This window comes from Leptopilina boulardi, unplaced genomic scaffold (genome assembly GCF_019393585.1).
Source record: "Leptopilina boulardi isolate dan_hultmark-lab unplaced genomic scaffold, ZJU_Lbou_2.1 LbouV2_25, whole genome shotgun sequence".
NCBI classification, from domain to species: domain Eukaryota; kingdom Metazoa; phylum Arthropoda; class Insecta; order Hymenoptera; family Figitidae; genus Leptopilina; species Leptopilina boulardi.
This window is the reverse complement of record NW_026137807.1, coordinates 519,594-543,064: the sequence shown is the minus strand read 5'-3', so window position 1 is coordinate 543,064 and position 23,471 is coordinate 519,594. Positions and strand designations below refer to the sequence as shown.

At 25.6% G+C, this 23,471-nt stretch overlaps 1 protein-coding gene across 6 annotated transcripts in view; it reads left to right on the top strand.

Moving 5' to 3' along the window:
* Nucleotides 1–583: 583 nt before the first annotated feature.
* The window catches only part of LOC127280770 (choline transporter-like protein 1), a 52,948-nt gene continuing 30,060 nt past the window's right edge, over nt 584–23,471 (top strand). For 2 of the 6 annotated variants that reach the window (XR_007842875.1, XM_051304014.1), the window contains exon 1: nt 18,943–19,249. Coding sequence is in view for 3 of the 6 variants with exons in the window: in XM_051304014.1 (XP_051159971.1) it covers nt 19,237–19,249 (13 nt within the window). In the remaining 3 variants the exon portion in view is untranslated. Of the gene's footprint in view, nt 747–11,180; nt 11,393–18,942; nt 19,250–23,471 lie in introns of those variants that run through there. The other 4 variants (XM_051304015.1, XM_051304018.1, XM_051304017.1 and 1 more) reach the window with 4 other exon arrangements.

The window sequence follows — 23,471 nt, the reverse complement described above, 5'->3', positions numbered from 1 at the left end:
TCGGATTCGTATTCATCATGAAGTAAGTAAGTATAGTCGACAATGATAATGATTTCAACATTTTTATATTCGCAGTACCTTGAAAACCAATTTTTTCTCTAATGAAATTCCAACTTTGCATAATTTTTTATGTTAAAATTTATTTTTAAAAGTTTCTTCGTATTTTTCCTCTAGTCACAGCTTTCATCTCCATTTTTTTTTCTTATTAAATTATATTAATTCTGTCAAAAGTTGTAAGATTTTGACACAAAAATTAAAAGTTTTCCTCACTATGCCACTGTTGACGATTTTGAAAATTTTGCTGAATAAAAATTCAAAAATTCCTTCTGGTCTAATGTGGGAAATATTCTTGCGTCCTTTTTTTCATATATAGAAAATCTGTAGCCCCTTACAGTAGGCAATTGTGATTTCTTAACCAGTGGCGTAGAAATATATATTCTGCATGTTTATCAAGTGCGTGCAATGCAGAATCCTGACGGCGCAAAAGCAGGGAGCATTTACGTCCTACGGTTGCCTAGAAACAGGAGTTCAGAAAGAGGGTTGAAAACTGTTTGAGAGAGTTGTTGAAGAATTTCGACTCTCTTTCGTTTCAGTTAATGTTAGATTGGCAATAAAAATAGTGCGGTTGTCGCCTTGTCGCGACAGAAAGTCTGCGAGAATATGCGACAACAGTGAACTTTCTATAAAAGGTTATATATTTTCGCAAAATCTATAGAAACCACCGCAACAATTCATCATGTCCGTAGGTATGAATATATATTGTATTCACAATATTTTGGCCTTTTTCCAAAAAAATTTATGTTGCTTTTTGTAATTACATATAGGTATACACCCATTTAAAATTTTTAAAAATTTTAAATGGGTGAAACTAAGAATTTTTTTATTATATTTATTAAAATTATTATCTACGGGGTTTTTGAAGTTGCTGATTACGAAATTGACATCAGATTCGTAATCAGTGACCCCAAAGACTCCCAAGTAATAAGTCTGCCGAAATAAGCGTATCTGCATTGAGGGGGAGTCACCTAGTTACTACTGCCCCATTAGTGACGAAAAAAAAAACTTATCCCTGATGCAAATACACTTATTTCGATTTGAACAGTAGAAGTTTCCGCCATATTTGATTCGCCATTTTGAATTTTCGAAAACTAAGTCTAGATTTGTAATTATCGACCCCAGAAAGTTTCAAGTAAATTTTATCAATTTTTTCAAATTTCGTTTTCTAATTTGTGATTGTCTAAAATTGTTTTCAATTTCAAAAATAGCACATTATAAAATTTTTTTATACTTTACAATAGTGCGCGAATATATTACTTCAAGATACTTGTCATTCACGCCCTACTGGCTCATTGCCACTATTTACATTAATATACATAAAGATCATCAGAAATAGTTTCCACATTGGAAAATAAATACCATACCTACTTTCTCAAAATAACAATTTAACAAAACTCTATTTAAAACAAAGTAGGTCAAAATATTTCAGAATAAAAATAATCTCATTATAATAAATTGTTTATAAGAGTTTAATATGTTGAAATATTAATTGATTATTGTATTTAAGAGTTCTTTACATAAAATATATAAGGTACTGATAAAACCATTGTCCTTCGCCTTAATTGGTCAACAATTTTTGAATTAATCTTTTGGAAACCATAGGAGATACACAGTAAATTGTGAGGTATTATATTATTTGGTATATTATACCAAAATGGATTAAAATAAAATGCAATAATTCATCCAAAGATTAAAATTGTAAACTTTCAACAAACGAAACATTAATTTTTACCAAATTAAAAAAAAGAATTTACGGCCATGTGGATAAATTCCCACGTGACCAATAGGGGAAAAACATGGTTTGTTAGTACCAAGTATTCTCTGAACTGAGAAAAGATTTCAGGCTGTAATTTTTAGGCATGGCAGAGAAGCGTACAAGGAAGAGCGCTCTTCACGGTTCAAAAGATAATATTTCGTGAAAACATAAAAAATAAAAGTTATAAAAATTTCATTTTTAAAGGAATTTGAAAAGAAACATTGCGCCGAGATCACAGACGTCGCGTGTGTATATTGTGCGCCCAGGAAGTGGCGCCATATTACCAACTGACGGCTGCTGAGTGAACCAAAAAATGCATCAATTTGCCACTTATTGCTTGATTTTTATCGTTTTTCCGCAAAATTAATGTAAATTTGTAGAAGAGGGCGCATCGCTTATACACTCCCCTATCATCTCTCAAAATTTGAGCCCAAAATCTCTTTTCATTTCAGAGTATAGTTGATATTCCAAAAAAGTGCACTTCTGTCACATGGCCTTAATACAAAAAATTGATTATTTTAATATTTTTTGTTATTAAGGGTATATGGGCAAAGGACGTTTTTTTGTGATTTGAAACTTATTCTGAAATAAAAAATGATTTTGTGTGGTACAAGGAATCTCGCTGTTCTACTCATTTACCATAATTTAACGCAAAAATAATAAAAATAAAGCAATAAATAGTAAAATAATGTGTTTTATCATAGTTCATTCAGCGGCCACTCGCTCGAATTGGCGCTGTTTACTGGAGCACTGACACACTCAAGCAACGTCTGTGTATGCGCCGCCATCTTTGTTTTCATTTTCGTTTAAAAATGTCACTTTTTAAACTTCATTTTTTAATAATTTAACGCAAAATTATGTATTTTTCGAAGAACAGCGAGATTCTTTGTACCCCAATCTATCATCCCTCAAAATTTTAGACAAAAATCTTTTCTCATTTTAGAGTGAAACGTATACTACCAAAACACATTTTCCCGTACTAGGTCACGTGGGAGGTTCCCACATAACCTTAATTTAATCTGCAATACTTTTTAAGGGGATTTATGAAATTTATGCGGTAATTTATAATATATAAAAGAAAAACTTGAAAACTAATTTTGGAAATTTATAGGGTAATTTATGGTAATTTATGAAATTTTTAAGGTAATTTATAATATATAAAAGAAAATTTTAGAAATTTATAGTGTAATTTATGGTAATTTATGGAATATTATGTGGTAATTTAAGAAAATTTAATGGAAATATATGTTAAAATTTTAAAGGTTTATTCTCTAGTTTTTGAAATAAGGAATCGAATGATTTTTGGTTTTTTAAAATCGGTTCGGTAGATTTCAAGAAAAGCCGTGTACTGGGTCTTGGTCTTGGTTCACTAGAAAATCACTTGAATTTCGATTTTCAGATTACTGTTATTAAAAATTGAACATCGTTACCCCTATAGAATTTTATTTAATTTTATTTCTCTAATTCGCCCCTACAATATACTAGTTTTTGAGAAAAAGTTATCACGTACTTTCGGAGAAAATAAATAAAATCTGTCATTTTCAACGTTCAGGTTAGGAATCCTATGTTAAATATTACAACTTTGAAGTTAAATATCTCAATTTTTAACATCGCAAGCGATATTGAAATTTTTACCACGCATACAGGATATAAAAATGAGCATTTACTCAAAGTTTTAGAAAAATCTATCACAAATCGATTTGCCGGAGAACTTCCTTAAAAAAAATTTGCAGAAAGTAGTGGTAGTGTAAATTTTCACGTTTTAAGTGATACTATGAAATTTTCAAATGCACATAACTATCTCAAAAATTTTCGAACAAAAAAAAATTGTATCCCCTCTTTTTTCAAAATACTACTTTAAAATTGCGTTTATAAACTAAAAAAAAAACTAAACTATATTTGAATACAATAAATAATGTATTGTTGCTTATTTATCTTTTCATGATACTTTGTACAGCAGTACAGAAAAAAAATTTTATTCGAATCAAAGATGTATACCTAAATGTATTTGAATTAAATCGGAGTGATCGTTGTCTTCATGTTTTTTATTTAAATAATAGTGAATTTGTACTTAAAGATAAATAAGTATTTATTTAGCTCTATGGAAATTATTATTTTTTTCTGGGTGTATTTCCATATATTCAACTTGTGCATACTGACGCTATAGTGACCTATATATACGTAGTTTAGAAAAATGACACTTGTTATACGTATTAAAAGATAAATATCAAAACAGCAAAGTGACATTTTTCTGACAATAGAAATAATAGCAAAAAATGAAACACAAAGGAATAAATTATTCATTACAAGATATGGAAAAATTTAATTTTCATAATTATTTTTTAACGTTCTATTTATTATTTAATAAGTTTCAAATTATGAAATTATTTTTAGATTTTTATTCCATATATTTAATTTTATGGTTCAAGACTCATTTTACAAGAATTAATTTCAACTGAATTCAGAGTAAATAATATACTACATATATGTATAAGAAAAGTAATATAGCAGAGTCTGAATTAAAATGAAAAGAGGACAATGTTTTTATTTCCATGGACGAATTGTGAGTAATAACTCACGTAGGGATTTATGCAACATATGTGATTCATCCACCAGAGAATAATGATAATATATTTATTGAATCCATTCGTTGATTGCGAAAAAATAAAGACGAAAAATTTCTGCATTATTAATACGCAAATGACCTCACAAAACAATTGTACATATAAATAGATTACAAATATATTACCTATGCATTTATTATATTATTTTATTTATACTTCTTCACTGTCACTGTTTCCGAAAAAAAATTCTCAATTAAAAAAATAAAATTTTTGGTTAATTGACAACAGATTTTCATAACTTAAAGCAAGGTCTATTTTCGGGGCGCATGATTATTTCATAAAAATAATTAGGGTCAGTTGGGGTAAATATGGACAAAATCCTTATTTTTCACAAATTACGTCCTTTAAAAAGTAATATTTGCGGTTTTTTTTTAAGTTGTTATTTACATTCCCAGGATTAATTTTATGGAGCAGAAAAAAATTTAGATAATCTTTAAACGCAATGAACTGACTGTACCCATTTACCTCAAGATTTAGAAAATTTCTTAAAATTTGAGGTAAATGGAATTCTAAGAAAGGTTTAAGAAAAACCTCCATGAAGTTAGCGTCGACGCTCAGCCCCGAAAATTGTTTTTCACAGGACAAAAAATGTCAAAATTATTTTCTTTCAAGATTTTCGATCCAAATAATGGCCTGTGAAATACTTTTTAATGTATTATGTGAACCCAAAACTTTTTTAAAAATGATTTGATATTTTTGGTCCCGTGAAAAATAATTTTCGACGCTGAGTGTCGACGCCAACTTCATGGAGGTTAAGAAAAAAGTTATTAAAAAATGAAGTTTAAAAAGTGACATTTTTAAACGAAAATGAAAACAAAGATGGCGGCGCATACACAGACGTTGCTTGAGTGTGTCAGTGCTCCAGAAAACAGCGCCAATTCGAGCGAGTGGCCGCTGAATTAACTATGATAAAACACATTATATTACTATTTATTGCTTTATTTTTATTATTTTTGCGTTAAGTTATATTAAATAAGTACAACAGCGAGATTTCTTGTACCAAACAAAATCATTTCACCAAAATTTTAACTAGAAATCATTGTTTATTTTCGAGAAAGTTTCAAACCACGAAAAAACGTCCTTTGACCACATACCCTTAAGTATATTACTGTATTAAGGGAGGAAAAAACTTTAAAAAAATATTTGTAGTAGATGTACTATAGTTGAACCAATTAAGAAGCTGAAGTACGCAACGTTTATCATAAACGTTGGGTATACTTCAGCTTCGAATTCGGTGCGATTTTTAAAATTGACCAATCGGAAATTATCAAGAAAATCGTGATTGGTCATTTTTAAAAACAGCACCAAAATCTTTCTGACATTTGTTTGTTCGTCCATTTATAATTTCTATCAAATGAAAATTCGCTTTTTTTTAGGAATAATTCTATCAAATAACAATATTCGTGTAGGAAATAAAAATTCTGACATATGGAGATTCGATAGTTTAAAAATTCTGACATTAAACAATTCGAATCACTAAAATTCTGTTGAATGAAAATTTTGATAATAATTAAAATTGGTTTAAATTATAATTCTTTAAAATAAAAAGTTGAATAACAAAACATTTGTTAAAATAAAAATTATGTTAAATAAAAATTGGATATCTATAAAAATTATGTTAAATAAATGTTAAATAAAATGTCGTCCCCCTGAAGGAACAGTTCTAGAACAGAATCTGTAACAGTTCTAGAACATTGTTCTAGAACAAATCTATAATAATTACATAACAAAATTTTTTTAAAATGATCTTTTTGCTTGAATAAAATAAGAAAAACATTTGTTATACATTTACATAGAAGTCGACATTTATTCACTGTTAATCCTCAAATCAGTTCTAACACACATTAAAAATTATTTTTGATTTTTTACAAATAATAAATTTAAATATAAATTTGAAAAACAATTTTTAAAAGTAATGAAAAACTTATGTATAAACTTATGTATAATTCATACAATCTAATTCGGAGCATTACTATAATCATTTTAATTATTCGCATGCAACATGGCAATAATCACGCATTTATTGTCATCAAGAGCAATTTTTAAACATTTACGTTTAACTTCATTGGCATTGATTTTAGTCACAGGAGAAAAATCTATTTTGTCAACTGAAAAAATTCCAAGCTTCTTCGAATCACATTTAAAATAATATATATATATATATATATATATATATTAGGGTGGTCCTTAAAAAACAAATTTTCGAATTTTAAAGTTCGTAACCCCTCATTTTGTTAAGCATGGAAAAATAAGAGACACGTATTTTTTTTTTTTTTAAATTAATATTTAATGGTGCCTCATCGCACTTGAATTTTTACATGCATTTTGCATGGGGAAAAAACGTTTTTTCGTAGATTTGCTATGAAATGATGAAAAATGAATATTTTTTTATCGGACCACTTTGTTTTTCTTCATTTATGTTCAAAGAATAAGATCCAATAATTTATTTATGAATTTTTAATAACAAATATTTTTTAAACAGCCCCTAAAAACCCTCAAAAAATGCAAAATCAGGGAAAAATCGTTAAAAAATGTTTATTAATATTTTTATAGTCTTTTTTGCAAGATTTTTTATTTACAAATTGAACAAATACTATTAATCGTATTTTTCAATAATTTGCAATTTGTTTAAACAATATATTGTTGTTACTGTAAAATTGTTGTTAAAAATATCTGGAAAATGATGTTTTTTTTAATTTTATAACTTTTATTGACATGAACTGCAATAAATAACAGTTTATTTAAAAAAATGTCAACAAAAATTGTTTAAACAAATTATTTTTGTTATTTTAAAACTAGTGTTTAAATGTATCTACAAAGTTGCTCTTCCCTTTTAATTTTGCAAGTAGTTCTGCTGTTTACAATTGAGGAGCCGGATCGTAGAACCGATTCTTCGCTCGAACTCACGCAGAAGTATTGTCCGCCCCTCCACTATACCATCAAATTTTAAAACTCATAAATAAAATATTTAAAAAATATTAGGTTATGCAGAAGAAAAAAATACATATTTTATCTATTTGAAACTTTTTTCTAAAATGTAATTTATTAGTACTAAAAAATGAAAACTGAAAAATTTTTTTTTCGAAAATAAATTACTTTTTAATAAATATATCGTCCTTTTTCGGTCAAATATTGACGAAATTTTGTGAAATTTTTTAAGCATACACAATATACACAACAGAAGCCTACAAGCTATAAAAAATAAGAAAAATCACATTATTTATTTATTAAAAAATTTTAAAAGACGTCATTTACAAATAGAGGAATTTCACTTTTCAACACAAAAAAGTATGCGATGAATTTTCAAATTATGAAAACTTCTCGCGAGAAAGTTTTTCCTTTACTAATCAGGAAGTTTTTCCCACAATTTCAAACTGATTCGAATATAAATAAAGAAAATACGAGGAAAATAGCGAAACCGTACTTTCGTTCGCAACGAGAATGTAAAAAGGCAGCCATGTTTGTCGTAGCAATGACACGCGCGCACACACACACACAGCAGCAACTAAGGCTCCCTCAACACGTGGTCAGTTTACCGGTAGATAGTCTTATATATGTGTGTGTGTGCGCGCGCGCGTGACGTTGCGACGACAAACATGGTTGCCTTTTTACATTCTCGTTGCGAACGAAAGTACGGTTTCGCTATTTTCCTCGTATTTTCTTTATTTATATTCGAATCAGTTTGAAATTGTGGGAAAAACTTCCTGATTAGTAAAGGAAAAACTTTCTCGCGAGAAGTTTTCATAATTTGAAAATTCATCGCATACTTTTTTGTGTTGAAAAGTGAAATTCCTCTATTTGTAAATGACGTCTTTTAAAATTTTTTAATAAATAAATAATGTGATTTTTCTTATTTTTTATAGCTTGTAGGCTTCTGTTGTGTATATTGTGTATGCTTAAAAAATTTCACAAAATTTCGTCAATATTTGACCGAAAAAGGACGATATATTTATTAAAAAGTAATTTATTTTCGAAAAAAAAATTTTTCAGTTTTCATTTTTTAGTACTAATAAATTACATTTTAGAAAAAAGTTTCAAATAGATAAAATATGTATTTTTTTCTTCTGCATAACCTAATATTTTTTAAATATTTTATTTATGAGTTTTAAAATTTGATGGTATAGTGGAGGGGCGGACAATACTTCTGCGTGAGTTCGAGCGAAGAATCGGTTCTACGATCCGGCTCCTCAATTGCAATAGTATCTTAAATTTGAAACTTCATTTTCGACAATTGTTTAAACAATTTAATTTTTTAATCAATTTAATACTTTTAGATTTTCTAAAATACATACAGTGCGAATTATTAACTGCGGCCCAGCCTAATTCTGACAGTATAGTTTTATTTATAATGTTGCAAGTCGATGTGCTACGACAATATTAATAAACATTTTTTAACGATTTTTCCCTGATTTTGCATTTTTTGAGGGTTTTTAGGGGCTGTTTAAAAAATATTTGTTATTAAAAATTCATAAATAAATTATTGGATCTTATTCTTTGAACATAAATGAAGAAAAACAAAGTGGTCCGATAAAAAAATATTCATTTTTCATCATTTCATAGCAAATCTACGAAAAAACGTTTTTTCCCCATGCAAAATGCATGTAAAAATTCAAGTGCGATGAGGCACCATTAAATATTAATTTAAAAAAAAAAAAAAAAGTGTCTCTTATTTTCCTATGCTTAACAAAATGAGGGGTTACGAACATTAAAATTCGAAAATTTGTTTTTTAAGGACCACCCTAATATATATATATATATATATATATATATGACTTATTTAAAATAATTTTTTCGTAAAATTTTTTGTACGATTTTAACAGTATTTGTTTTAACAGTATTATTATTAATAATAATTATCTTTAGCGTTAATAGAGTTAGCTCATCAAGCCTCATTATTGTATTATGTTCAAATGTAAAACATAGTAAAACTTTTATATTCAATAAATATTTGTTCCTATGAATTTCACTATCTTCTTTATTTATCTTTACTTCTTATAGGCACACATTTTTTACATACCAGAAAACAATTGTTCTTAAACAATGTTACTTTAATTTTATAAAACACTTCTAGAACATTCGCAATGGAACTGTTCTATAACAAAGCAGGAACCATGCTATAATGATAACAAAATGATAACAACTGTTCTAGAACACTGTTACCTTTTTGTTATAGAACAGTTCTAGACTAGGGATGGTAAAATCGAAATCGATTATAAGCAAAAATCGAATAGTACACGGAGAGAAATCTGCTGCGATTTGCGCATGAGCAAGTCCATAGGAATATAGCATGGACACTTCCAAGCAAAAACCATAAGATTCCATCTGAATATCAGGTGAGACTCATACAATAATACCTCGCTCACTTAGAATTTTTGCTTGAAAGCGTCTGTTACTATATTCCTAAGGACATGCTCATGCGTAAATCGCACCAGATTTCTCTCCGTGTAGGTGTCGTTTAATCGAATAATAGAAATCGATTAGTAAGATATACTAATCGACAGTAGTCGAATACTCTATTCGATTAATCGGCAAAAAAGCGTGGTAAGTTTTGGAAACACATTTTGGCTCACAACATGAGCGGTTAATCGTCCCTGCCACAATCAGATTCTACAACGACCGTCAAATGTCTATTAACGACTTTAATGGTTAAACCGGTTAAACTAAGAAGACAAGTGAATGATAACAAAGCTTTTACCCATGTTTTACCACAGTGGTGTTTGCCAAAATTTTTAGGTAAATATATTCTTAATTACATATAAAAACTTTCGAGAAAAATATACACTAATAAAATTTAAACTTAAAAATAATAGGTTATCGGAATCATGATACATGCACTTTATTATTAAAATTGGTTAGTAGAAACAAGAAATTATGAAAAAAAATCAGTTAATTTTTTTCAGATTTTTTTTCTTTTTCGAATATTAACTAAATAATTTTATACTTTTCAAATTTATTATAAAAAATTATTAAATGTTAATAATTTAATTTTATAATTGTTTGTTGAAATAAATGCTTTCTTAATGATAAATTATGAATTTATTTATTGAAAATTTTTTCGTTAACGCAATTTTTTACCTATTTATGGATTTAAAAAAATCGAATATATTCGAATTTTAGTGTCGATTAATCGACTTCTTTTTACTGTTCTAGAAGATTCGATCGATTAATTCATTTCGATTCCCATCCCTATTCTAGACCGTGCACACTGAGTAGTAGGAAACTACTAATTCATTAGTAAGTCGTATTTTTTACTATTTCAAATTAGTAAGCCGATTTACTCCATGAATTAGTAGTTTTCTACTAAAAATTAGTTAAAACTGTTACTAATTCAATTGGTAAACGAATACGCACTCTTTCATTAGTAGAAAAACTACTAATTCAGATTTAAAGAGTTAAAATAAGACACCCTTTTTTGCAGTGTTGACAATTTCTGTTTTTTGCTCTTAATACAAAAATTTTAAATATATATATATTGACCTTCACACGTGTCTGGAAGATCCTTGATATGGAACATTGAAACTGAAGATACTGCGTGAATAAAGGTAGGTCAGTAATCGTGACAAACAATTAGTATGGTTCTAAGGACAACGTCATTGAAACGAAGAGTGTAAGACACTATACATATATATATATATATATGTATGTGTATTGGGGGGGGGAAAGAGAAGGCAATTGAAAGGAGGAATGTCTATGAAAAAGACAGACAAGAAAGAAAGAGGCTTTGAATTCTCCGTTCTCCTGCTACCTTCAACTGCGGGCTTTTAGTCTCGCGAGTTCACTCTTCTAGCCAACATCGGTTTTACGTCAATATATAGTGAACGGTATATACAATATAAAAAACTATGATCTTCTCCTGATCGGATATATTTAATTCAATACTCAATATTGTTTAATTTTTTATAATTTTTTTTTTTTTTTTTTTTTTGTGATAAAACTGGTGAATCAAACACTCAAGGTGAGTCATCTCACTCTGAATTAAAGAATAAATACACAGTAAATTTTCTGTTTCCAACAAGTCATTGACATTGTTAAAAAGATTTCACATATTAATTTCTATTCTCATTGTTCTCACTTTATTTATTTAAATTGTATAAAGTTTTTAATTTAAATAATAATAATAATAATAATAATAAAAATAATATTATAGTATTCTGTTAAAAAATATTTTCCTTAAGAAGAACAAAGGATGCAGTGTACCATTTTGACCATAAAAAATAGTGATAAATAAATAAAGTATACAATTTTGTTAAATTAAATATTAATTTAATTTTTTAAGAAAACGAATAAAATTTTTTTTTAATAATTGAAAAAATTATTAAATTCTGACAATTAATAATAGTATAAAAATTTATTTTGATTCAAATAATCGCTCATCTGTTATTTCAATATTATCAAATAAATATTTACTTGAATCAAATAATTTTTATTTCAATTTTGTATTTTAAGACATAATTTCTGTTTTTAAAAAAATTACCATTTTAATTATTATGTTATAATTATTATTGTGTAATTAATAATAATTATTTAATAAAAATAAATTGTTAATATTGAAGTAACCGATTAATTGATTTAAATAAATTTTTAGTTCATTAATGAATTTACATTAATTTTAATTTTTAATTCATCATTTATATTAATTCTCTTATATATTTATAATTGAAAAAAATTATTTCAATTAATTTATTAAATTGATCAATAAAAAAATGCTTATCAATATAAACCGTGTATATTCATGTATTTGAAAGTTGAACCGAATTTGTTATATACACTTAATATATATAGTGATTAGAGTTGAAACAGGATAAGATAAGGTGCTATTTAAATCGAAACTGACATCATAAAATGTTTCCTTTTGTTCGTTTATTGAAAAATGTGCTATTTAAATTCAAATAATTCGACAATGAAATACGTTTTTTTTTTAATTTTAAATTATCGTAAAAAACAGAATGAAGTTTGTCATTTGGTAATAAAATTTAAAAAATAGATTTTCGTATAAAGAATAATTAATAATTCTTCATTGTATAAAGTTGGGATTTTGTGATCTAGTTTTTTTTTAAATTAAATTATCTGATTATTCGATAATATAGTAGAAAAAAAATTAATAAATTTCTTTTTTCTAAGATAAATAATATAATATGATCTATTAATTATATATATACTTCAAAATCGAAGATGCAGTGCCAATGGAACTATATACTTTTAGCGGTATAAATAGTCTCACGAGACTATTCTGATCATGAAGTAATACTAACGATACGTTAAGTTGCATTCGTAACTTAAGTAAAGAGGTAAAATCATAAACTAGCAATTTATATGCAAAAAAATATTTCTTTATTATTATAGTTGAAATTCCCGTGAATCATATTACGAAACTTTTTTTTTATTTCGTTTCCTCTTCATGAATTTTATTATTTATCAATTATATTGTTTTGTTAATTAATATTGTTTATATATTATTATTATTATTATTATTAATTATATTAATACCTGTTATTATAATTTATCTTCAAAATTGGTATATTATAAATATAATGAATTAAAATTAAATGCTACAATTAAATATTTGATTTTTTGTTTGTTTTAAGTGCAGACAGAATAACGATAATTTTCTAATAAAAAGTTTATATAAATAAAAAATGAAAAAAAAGCAAATGTCCTGTCAAATATGACAAAACTGTCGATTGATTTATTCCAGTGACGCATTAGAGTCACTCAACTCGATCTTAAAAAAATGTTGAGTCTTAAGAAATAAAATGCAACTATATGAAGTTGTATGAACATTCAAATGAACAAAATCATTTTTTGGTTTTAAAATTTTTCTTTAAATTATTACTGCAATGAAAAATAAAGCAATTGCATTAAATGTTTATTTAATTATTTTTTAATATTTTAATAAATTTTTATTATTTTTCAAATACGAAATACAATATTTTTTAATAAAATTAAAAAATTTGAATTAATAAATATAATAATTACATATATATCGGTAAAATAATTATAAATGTTATTATTATTATTATTATTATTATTATTATTATTATTATATTATAGTAAGGTACTATTGTTATGATATATATTATAATTTTTTTACAATAATAACATTATTTAATTAATATTCGATAAAATTATTAATTAATGATATTTTTCGAAATTGACAAAATTAATGCTTTTTCATTTCATATTTTATCTTGCGATACTTTAATATATACACATGCAATTAATTTACTTATATTAACTCGGTTGACAGTTTGAAGTTGTTATCCATAATTCAATATATTTTTAATTAGAAACATATATGACAAACTCTCTTTGATATCACGAATATAAACTTTCATATATAGGTATATAAACTTAATATTTAAATATATTTACCATTTCGATCATATATTGTTTATAAATAATTAAATCAATGAAATAATTATTTAAAGAGAAATAAGAATCTCTTTTTTTGCACAATTTAAAAATTATAATGCTTTTTAAATATTTAATTTTTTTTTCTATCAAAATATTAAGGTTTTGTGATTGTTGTGATTTTACATGTATGTGAAAATATTTCATTTCATTTATTCATTGATATTAATTAATTAATTGTCAAAAAATTTATTTTTAAACAATTCCATATTTTAGAGAAAAATTTAATATAGAAAAGAAATAATTTTAGTATAATAATTTCTACAAAGACGCTCTACACGAGAAAAGGGACCTTATGGTAAAGAAATTTTAGGTTATGTTTAGGGATAATTTTACCTTGATAAAAGTTTCTAATCAATTAGGTAAAATCAAAAATTGTTTTTTTAATGAAATTTTTCAAATAACTACATTTGAAATCAAAACAATCACATTATCTTAATTTATGTTGCATTTTTGTCAAAAGTTTCTTTTCTTTCTTTATATCACCCAGAAAAAAGATTTCTTTGATTCAAAGAAAATTTATTTGTTTCAAACAAATTATCTTTGATTCCAAAAAAAAAAATTATCATCATTTCAAAAAAATTTTTTTATTTAATTCAAATAAATGTTTTTTTGACCCTATATCAATGTTACAAATTTCTTTTATTTAATGCACAAATTTCTTTCATTCAAAAAGAATATTTTATTTTATAATTTCATTGAAAATAAGATGCTTTTTTTGTTTCAAAGAAAACTTTATTATTTTGAATGAAAAAAAACAAGTCAGAGAAATTGGTTTCTTTAAATCAAAGAAATTTTTCTCTGGGTGTAAAATTAGAAATAAATGCGTGTAAATAATTAATTAAACAATAATATAATAAATTATTATTATTATTTTTCATTTTAAAAAATCATTTATCATAAACGTTGCGTACTTCAGCTTCGTGTAATAATGAACATATATATATTTTAGACATCAAACGAAACAGGAAATTCATAAAGATATGTATGCAATAATTTGTATTAATGAAAAATTAAAAAAAAAACGAAAAATAAACAATAAATTATATGTATTTGTAAAAATAATTTATTGTTTATTTTTCTTTTTTTTAAATTTTGCATTAATGCGAATTTTTTTCAATTCATACTTGCGCACAAGGTGTTGAAACTTTTTTTTTTTTTTTTGCCAGTTGGCAAGTAAAATAATAATTGTGAGGGTCAATGAATTTTCTGCAAGCATTGCTTCATGCATTATGGACTCATTAAAGACAAAGGGACCGTACCCTCGATTGTTTTATACTTTCCTTGATGCGTGCAATTAAAATTTGTTCCCCATTTTCCTCTTCTCCATCCATATAACTATTATAATCTTATACCCAGAACTAACTTCATCTTCTCCTCAGGGAATTTTTACTTCCTTTTTGCTTTTTTTCATCTCTTTTGATTTTCTTTTCAGCTTTGTGTACTTTATAGTTTTTATTCAAATACGTACATAATAAACTAAATAAATAGGGAATTTTCATTAAAATTTTTTTATTAATTTTAATGGGTAGATTGGGTCTGATTTATATAAAAAATTTGTTTTCTTATAATTTTTTAATGAAAAATAAACATTAAATTAAATAAAAACGTTTTAAATAATTTTGAAATACCGAAAACGTTCCGAAAAGACCCGAATACTATCGACGGTATCGTGACGTCAAATAGGTATACAAATAATGGCGCACTCACACCTTTTTGGCTGCCTGCCTGCAGGTTACCATGGTAACGTACGAGTGTGAGTGAGACAGAAAATTTGAATATTCAAATTTTTAAATTTTCTGTCTCACTCATTCTCATGCGTTGCCATGGTGACATGTAAATGCAAAGAAACATCACAAATGCAAAAAAAAATTAAATAAAGTTGTGAACATAACCTTAAAATTAAGAAATTGACATGAAAAACTTATCTTTTTTTTAATCCTGGCTCCAATTTACAAGGCACTTCACTTATTATCACAGAAATAATTTAGGAAACAATTATTTAATTTTCATAACATTAAAAATTAAATGATTTCCCACATAGCACGGTTTCTTGCTGTCATGTTACTGTAAGGATATCTGTAGGGTTTGTAAGGTTACCGTGTAAGCCTACAGTAAACTTGAGGTTAACTTAAAACTTCCGCCTTACAGTAAGCTTACACAGTAAGGTCGTGGTAAGTTTACATGGTAAGGTTGTGGTAAGCTTACACGGTAAGGTTGTTGTAGGTTCCTTTAAGGTTACTGTAAGGTTGATGTAAGGTTGATGTAAGGTTACTGTAAATATAGAATGTTATTAATAAATAATTTTATTAATATTTATGCGCAGTAGTTTTCTATGGCACATACGGCTGCGCAGTAAATTTTATTTAACAAACCTTATTGGGGTTCATGATGTACTTTACCAAATATATAATTTTCTATAAAAAAAAATTTATAATAATAATATATATTATAATATAATTATTTTTAATATATTTTCATATTACAGTAACCTTACATCAACCTTACAGCAACCTTAAAGGAAGCTTACAACAACCTTACCATGTGAGCTTACCACAACCTTACCATGTAAACTTACCACGACCTTACTGTGTAAGCTTACTGTAAGGCGGAAGTTTTAAGTTAACCTCAAGTTTACTGTAGGCTTACACGGTAACCTTACAAACCCTACAGATATCCTTACAGTAACATCATAGCAAGAAACCGTGCTATGTGGGTTAGAATATGTTATCAAAGCTTTATTTAATTGTGAATCAAGTAAACACAGCAGACGATACGCGACAATGTATCGATGTGACGTCATGGTCAAATGAACCAATAAAAATCGTTTTCTTCTGGCATTTATATTTTCAAATATTTTTTAACTTCAAATTAATTTTTAATACATAATTTAATTAAAAAAAAAAAATTTCAACGCTAATATATTTTAAAATACTTATATTTACGATTTCATTAAAAAAAAATTAAATTTTTTTATAACTCTCTATTAAAATTTTTGTGAAATTAAAATCGAAGTTAAAATTTGTAGTAATTTTTTTGAAAAATTTAAAAATTCCTTTGCTCTATTTTTGTCACGTGTTTATGTATACCATAATAAAATACATGTGTATATATCTATATTTATGCATTTTGTAATGCATATTGTTTGACAAGGCCAGTGCACTCGAATCGATTTTTCGATTGAGATATGATCTTGCATTGTAAACAGAATACCACGCACTGATTTTATGATTAGCTAAAATTATAGGTTTATAGAAAATACCATTTTTATCTCTACGTTTCTTCTTTGTCTTCTTTTCAGTTTTTTTTTTTTTTTTTACAAGTTCATTTGTTTTTCTAAAAAAGAATAGTAATTTTATTTTATTTAAAAATAGAGTTAATAACAAATAAGAAAAAATAATTATATTTTTTAATCATTATCGAAGAGAAAATACAAAAAAAAAGAAATCTATAATTTTTTTTATATAATTAATTTTATTAAAAATGATGAAAAAATATTTTCTGCTGAGATTTTTATTTCTTTTATTTATGTAAATTTTTTTTTTATGTTTATCTAATGTTATATTTTTCATTAATAATATATGGAATACTGCAAGTCTACGCCCTTGCTCTTAGGGTCGTTGACTATAAGTTCATGTGCTTTGTGCGTTTCATCTTATGGTATTCTTTACATTCTACACAATAATTCCTATATATATATATATATATATAAAACCTTGTTTGAATTTGTATGAATACTGCAGATAAAAATAAGTTCAATGATTTCATTGAATTGATGCGGGAATAAGGAGAATGGACAATTCATCATTATACTTTTACAAAAAGCTTTTCAATATTGTAAAATGCTCCAAGTTTAGTATTTTATGATTTTAAAATTATAAATAAAATAAGAATAATAATTTAAATTATTATTATTATTATCATTTAAGATTGTACGCACGGAAAAAAAATCTTCAAATGGAGCAGCGATTTTCACTAAAACAGCGATATGCTGTCTAAAACAGCGAAAGTTTTCGTTATTCTAGAGAAACATATCGCTGTTCCAGATAAAGATTTTTTTTCCATGCGTGTTTAAAGCAAAATTTTTTTTAAAAAATATTTTTGATTAAATAAATGTGTATGGAGGAAAATTCCTAAAATATTCGAGTCAAAAATTTAAAGTTATAGAATTTAGTCCAAATTTCGCCGAAATTTTGTCATGGTGGTGATGAGATTTTTCAAAGTCCACAAATATTTCAATTGGATAAATATAAATTAAACATTAAATTGATAATAAAATAAATTAAAAATGAAAAGAAATAAGGTATGAATAAAAATTTTAATTTTCCCAAAAAAAAAAAAACTATTGGCTTTTTTATCAACAAAACATTTTTGTTGATCTAACAAAAAAAACTCAACCAAATTTTTTGATTAACACAAACAAATAGTTTGGTGGCTTAAATACAAACAAAAATTTTTTGTTGGCCAAACCAAATTTTGGTTACTTTGACTAAATATTTTTCTCAGTGTAGAACAAGAAATTTTTTTGATATTATTCATTTAGAAAATATTCAAGTATTTTTTACAAATTAAACAAATATTTATTGCTATTAATTATTTCTTCTAAATATATAAAGTTTTTGAATAAAATTATTACTATTAAGCGATAACTCCATTGAACTTATGAAAAATTATTTATATCTTCAGTTCAAGATAAAAAATGACGTCAATTTAAACTAAATTTTTTCAAGTACATATACATATATATAGTTTCGCGTACAATGTTCCTTGGGGAAGGTTAAAATATTCCAAAAAAGTAAATAGGGGTTCTTATATTTAAGAGGGGGGCAGGTGTGTCTGTTCACTATTATACCTGGAGGGAATTGTAGACTACGTTGTGAAAGAAAATTTATTCTAGCCACGCAGCCTGTGTGGCACGTACTACACTTTTCTCTCTTTTTTTTTTTTACAAAAGTCCCCTGATTTATAAATTAAAATTGCGGAAAAATATGTACATAACTCCATATTTTTGTGTTCAAAAAATCTGTGTCTAAAAATTTAATTTTGTTGAAGATTTGTGAATATATTATTGTGTGTTGTATTAAAAAAAAAAAAAAAAAAAAAAAAACTTTGCTTTTGTACAAGACATTACAGACACGAACAGTGTAGTGCATCTATTATGAATTCGGAGACGTAAATCAATGTTTTTGAGGGAATGCATTGTCATAGAAATAAAATTCTTTGTTAAAATTTTGTATTATTTTTTTGAAGACTATTGACAATTTATATGATTAAATTACTAAATTATACTATTTTTTATGTTAACCGGGTTAAGTTAAGTAGGTCTTTCGCACTTTCTATTTATCATATTAATAAATCGCATTAGTAATATTATATTGTTCAACGTCGATGGCTACAAGTGGTAAGTCAGTTTCATTATGAGATTAAAATTTAATTTCAATTTAGTATTGATTAATTTAGATTAATTTCAAATGCCGATTTCAGAAGTTTTCAAATAAAAATAAAAAAAAAATAATAAAATTTTCTTAAAATTATAATGACAGTGACTCTACTAATTTTCGCACAATATTCTATTCATAATCTGCATCCCACACAGCATTTAAAATTGTACTTTAAGAGATCATTCGTTTTAATATAAAAGAAAAAATTTTTTTCAAAAACACAAAAAATTTTTACCCCTTTTTTCAAAATTAAGGGAAGGACCGGTGAAATTTCAACTCATCGAAATTAATATTGTTAAGGGGTGTCAATTTTTTTTCTGGCATTATTTGGAATCTAAAATTATTGTGAATTATGAAAATTAAACAAAAAATTTTTTTGATCATTTTAGAAATTTTTTTTTTTTTTTGTTGAAAATATTAAAATTTTTAAAAATCCATACGATTGATTGTTCAGAATTAATTAATAGTTTTATCATTTATACTATATAATAACTATATGATAGGAATTTATTAATAAATATATTGTTCCGTGAAATAAATGCAATTCAATATAATAATAGAAAATTCCACAAATGATGGAGTCGTGAAAATATATATGTTAAACAGGGCAAACTTGTTAAAAGTGGGTTGAACAATCGGTTAGACTGAAAAAGAGTGTAATAAAAAATAAAACATTCAAAGAATTGTGCTCATAAACATTTGCAAGCTCGTGCAGAAATCATTTAGGTCAATAGCATAGCTTTCCTAGAGCCATTAAATAATTTCAAAAAGTCACCATCGACCGAGATAAATATCTTCATTGTAAAAAGGTGTAAATTGAACTTTTTTTACTCCAGTGCTCTACATACGGATTATAATAAATGAGAATGAAACAACGGAACTAAAATAGTAATTGACAAATTTTTTTTTTTCTAATAATATTTATAGGTATTAATCTCTTTTTTTAATCATATGTTTTGTAATTTGGATCACATTTTCTAATTACAAAATAAATAATAGACTATAAAAATATTTCTGCAATAACCAAAATAAATATTTATTTTTGAGCCGAATTTTTATTTGTTCGAATTAGTATTTTACAGAATTTTCACCAAAACGATTTTCTATATTACAAAATTTTATAAGACTGAAGTCCACAACTTTTTCAAAAATGAAAAATTTAAAATAGAATTCTTTTTTCATGTCAATTTATCTCTAATTTTGATTTGCACAAACTTTCAAGAAATTAATACTTTTATAAAAATCAGTTACCACCGAATAACTTTAATTTTATCCCAAATTAATAGATATTGTCTAATTATTTTTTTGTTTTTGTTTATAAAAACGTTGCGGACTTCAGCATCATAAAATTTTTATATAACCGAAAATTCACTTCACAGAATTTTTATTTGTTCGAATTTTTGTTTGTCAAAATTTTTATTTACTTGAATTTTCATTTAACATAATAGGAATTTTAAAGAATTTTTATTGCATAGAATTTTCTTTCAGATGAATTTTCATTTCTTCGAATTATTTTTTTAATATAATAATTTCCATGTAACCGATTTTTCATACTACAGAAATTTTTAACGATAACATTTTAAAAATAAAAAAAAATTATAAAAATAAATTTCAAGATTCGGAAAGACAAAAGAAAGTTTGGATAATCGAGGTTGCACTGTAAATATAAAGGACCCCGCACAAAATACATTAAAAATCCCTTTCGGTCAAATTGGTTGAAACTTCGTGACAGTGATGTTCATGTGATTCTAAGCAAAAGCTCTTTGTGTCACAATCCCCCTTTCCGGTCTAGATTACCCGCTAGAAGCTATTTAAAGATCAAAAGAAGTGAGTTGTGGCGCCACTGTCTATGTCGTTTAGCATTGGCTCATTTAGAGTTGCAACAAAAATGAGATTAGGTTTTTTCTATGTACAGTACGGTAAAATACGGTACCGTACTTTGCCGTATTATTTTTAGAACTTAAAAGTTTGTTTTTACAAAGAAGTAAGGAAAATATTGCATTTTACAGATATAACGATTGCAAAAAGTAACTCACTTCTTTTGACCTTTAAAAGCTTCTAGCGGTTAATCTAGACCGGAAAGGGAGGTTGTGACCCAGAGAGCTTTTGCTTAGAATCACTTGAACATCACTATGTCACAAAAGTTTCAACCAATTTGACCGAAAAGGATTTTTAATGTATTTTATGCGGGGTCCTTTTATTAGAAACAAATTTTTTTCAAAAACAATTTTCAATAAACTTTCATCAAGTCGCAAGATATAAAAAAAAACTTGATAGCTTCATGAGAAATGTTTATAGTCAAACAACTTTTATTTACACAATGTTTGTCACGTGCAAATACATTAAATTTCACTTGTAATCGTTTATATTCGAGACTATATACGAGTTATCGAGTTTGTAATCTTAAGAGAGTTTTTTAAGAAATACGATTATGTCGCCTTGTTTAGCCTACCGTCAATCGGGGTAATTATATCCAACAAAAACCTTTTTTTTATTGTGCCTAAAGTTACCGAACGTTCAAATGAAGAAAATAATTTTTTTGGTTTATCAATTTTTTAAAAATTACTACAGCATCGAAAAATAAAAAAGTTAAACATTTAATAAATTATAAAATTTTTAAATACAGAAAGCAATATTTTATAATAAAATTTGAAAGTAAAAAATTAGTAAATAAATTTTTCGTTCATTTAAACGTTCAGAACTTGAGGGCCATTTTTTTTATTCAACACGACATTAAAATTGAGAATCAAAAAAATTTTTTTTAACTATTTCACTAAATTTTATATTTAATAAAAGATAAAAAAAAAACTAAAATTAATATAAAAAAAAAATATTTTCACATTCAATATACAGAATTCATGTCATATATGGGGGAATGACTTTTCACATTGAGGGCGTGCCATGAATCGTGAAATTACCCTCTGTTGCATGATTTATGAATATAATTTTCTAAGTGATGGTTAAATAACAAGGACACATTTATATGCAAGTTGCATTTTAATAAAAATTTCAGGATATTATTCTGAACAAAATTTCAAAAAATACAAATTATAACAAAAAAATAATGATAATATAAAAAAATAGTTATTTAGATTTGAGAAAAATTATTATATTTTTATTCAATTCAAATACATTTCTATTTGGCTTCAAATGAAAAATTTCTCTGGGGTGTGACACTTAAAAATTATGATACCAATAAAAATGATAGATAATCCAATTAAATGTTCAAAAAATTACACAAAATACAAAAAATTTGTTCCGGAGTCGTCGGGATGTATATATTTTAGGAAATTTTACACCCCCTGCCCTCTGTTGTCATTTAATAACCCATAATAAAAAAGATGCCTTTTTTTGTAGCCTAATAGCTATTTAATCATCATAAAGTAATTCTCATAATTAGATAACATTATCTTTTAGACAAATTTTTATTTTTAGCCTTTTAACAGAATTTCTTTTTAGAGACGAATTTTTACTTAACAAAATTTTTAGGTAACTTTAATTTGGCAGAATTTTTATTTTATAGAATTTCTTTTTACCAAACTTTTTTATTTAAAACAATTCTAATTTAACAGAATTTTTAATTTCGAACAATTCTTATTCAACAGAATTTCAAGTGATATGAATTTTTAAATGGCAAAATTTCTAATTTACCAAACCTTCATTTCTTCAAATTTTTATTTGCACAAACTCTTATTTGATATAATTCTTAAAACGACGAATCTTCATTTGTCTGAAATTGTAAATGGCCGAATATATACAGTCAACAGAAAGAATTCGGTGCGATTTTTAAAATTGACCAATCAGTATCAAGAAAATGGTGACTGGTCAATTTTAAAAACAGCGTCGAAATCTTTCTGTCAATTATTTGTTTGGCCATTTGCAATTTCGGATAAATAGAAATTTTGCCCTTTAACAATTCTATGAAAGAACAATTCGTACAAATAAAATTTTGAACAAATTAAAATTCAGTGAATTGTAAATTCTGGCATATAAAAATTCGAAGCACTTGAAATTTTATTGAATGAGAATTCTGATGAATTAAAATTCAGTTAAATTAGAATTATTTTAAATAAAACGTTGTTTAAAGAGAAACATTTAGTAAAATAAAAATTCCACAAAATAAAAATTTGGTGACTAAAAAATTTTTTAGAGTAAAAATTCATTTAAAAAAAAAATTTATCA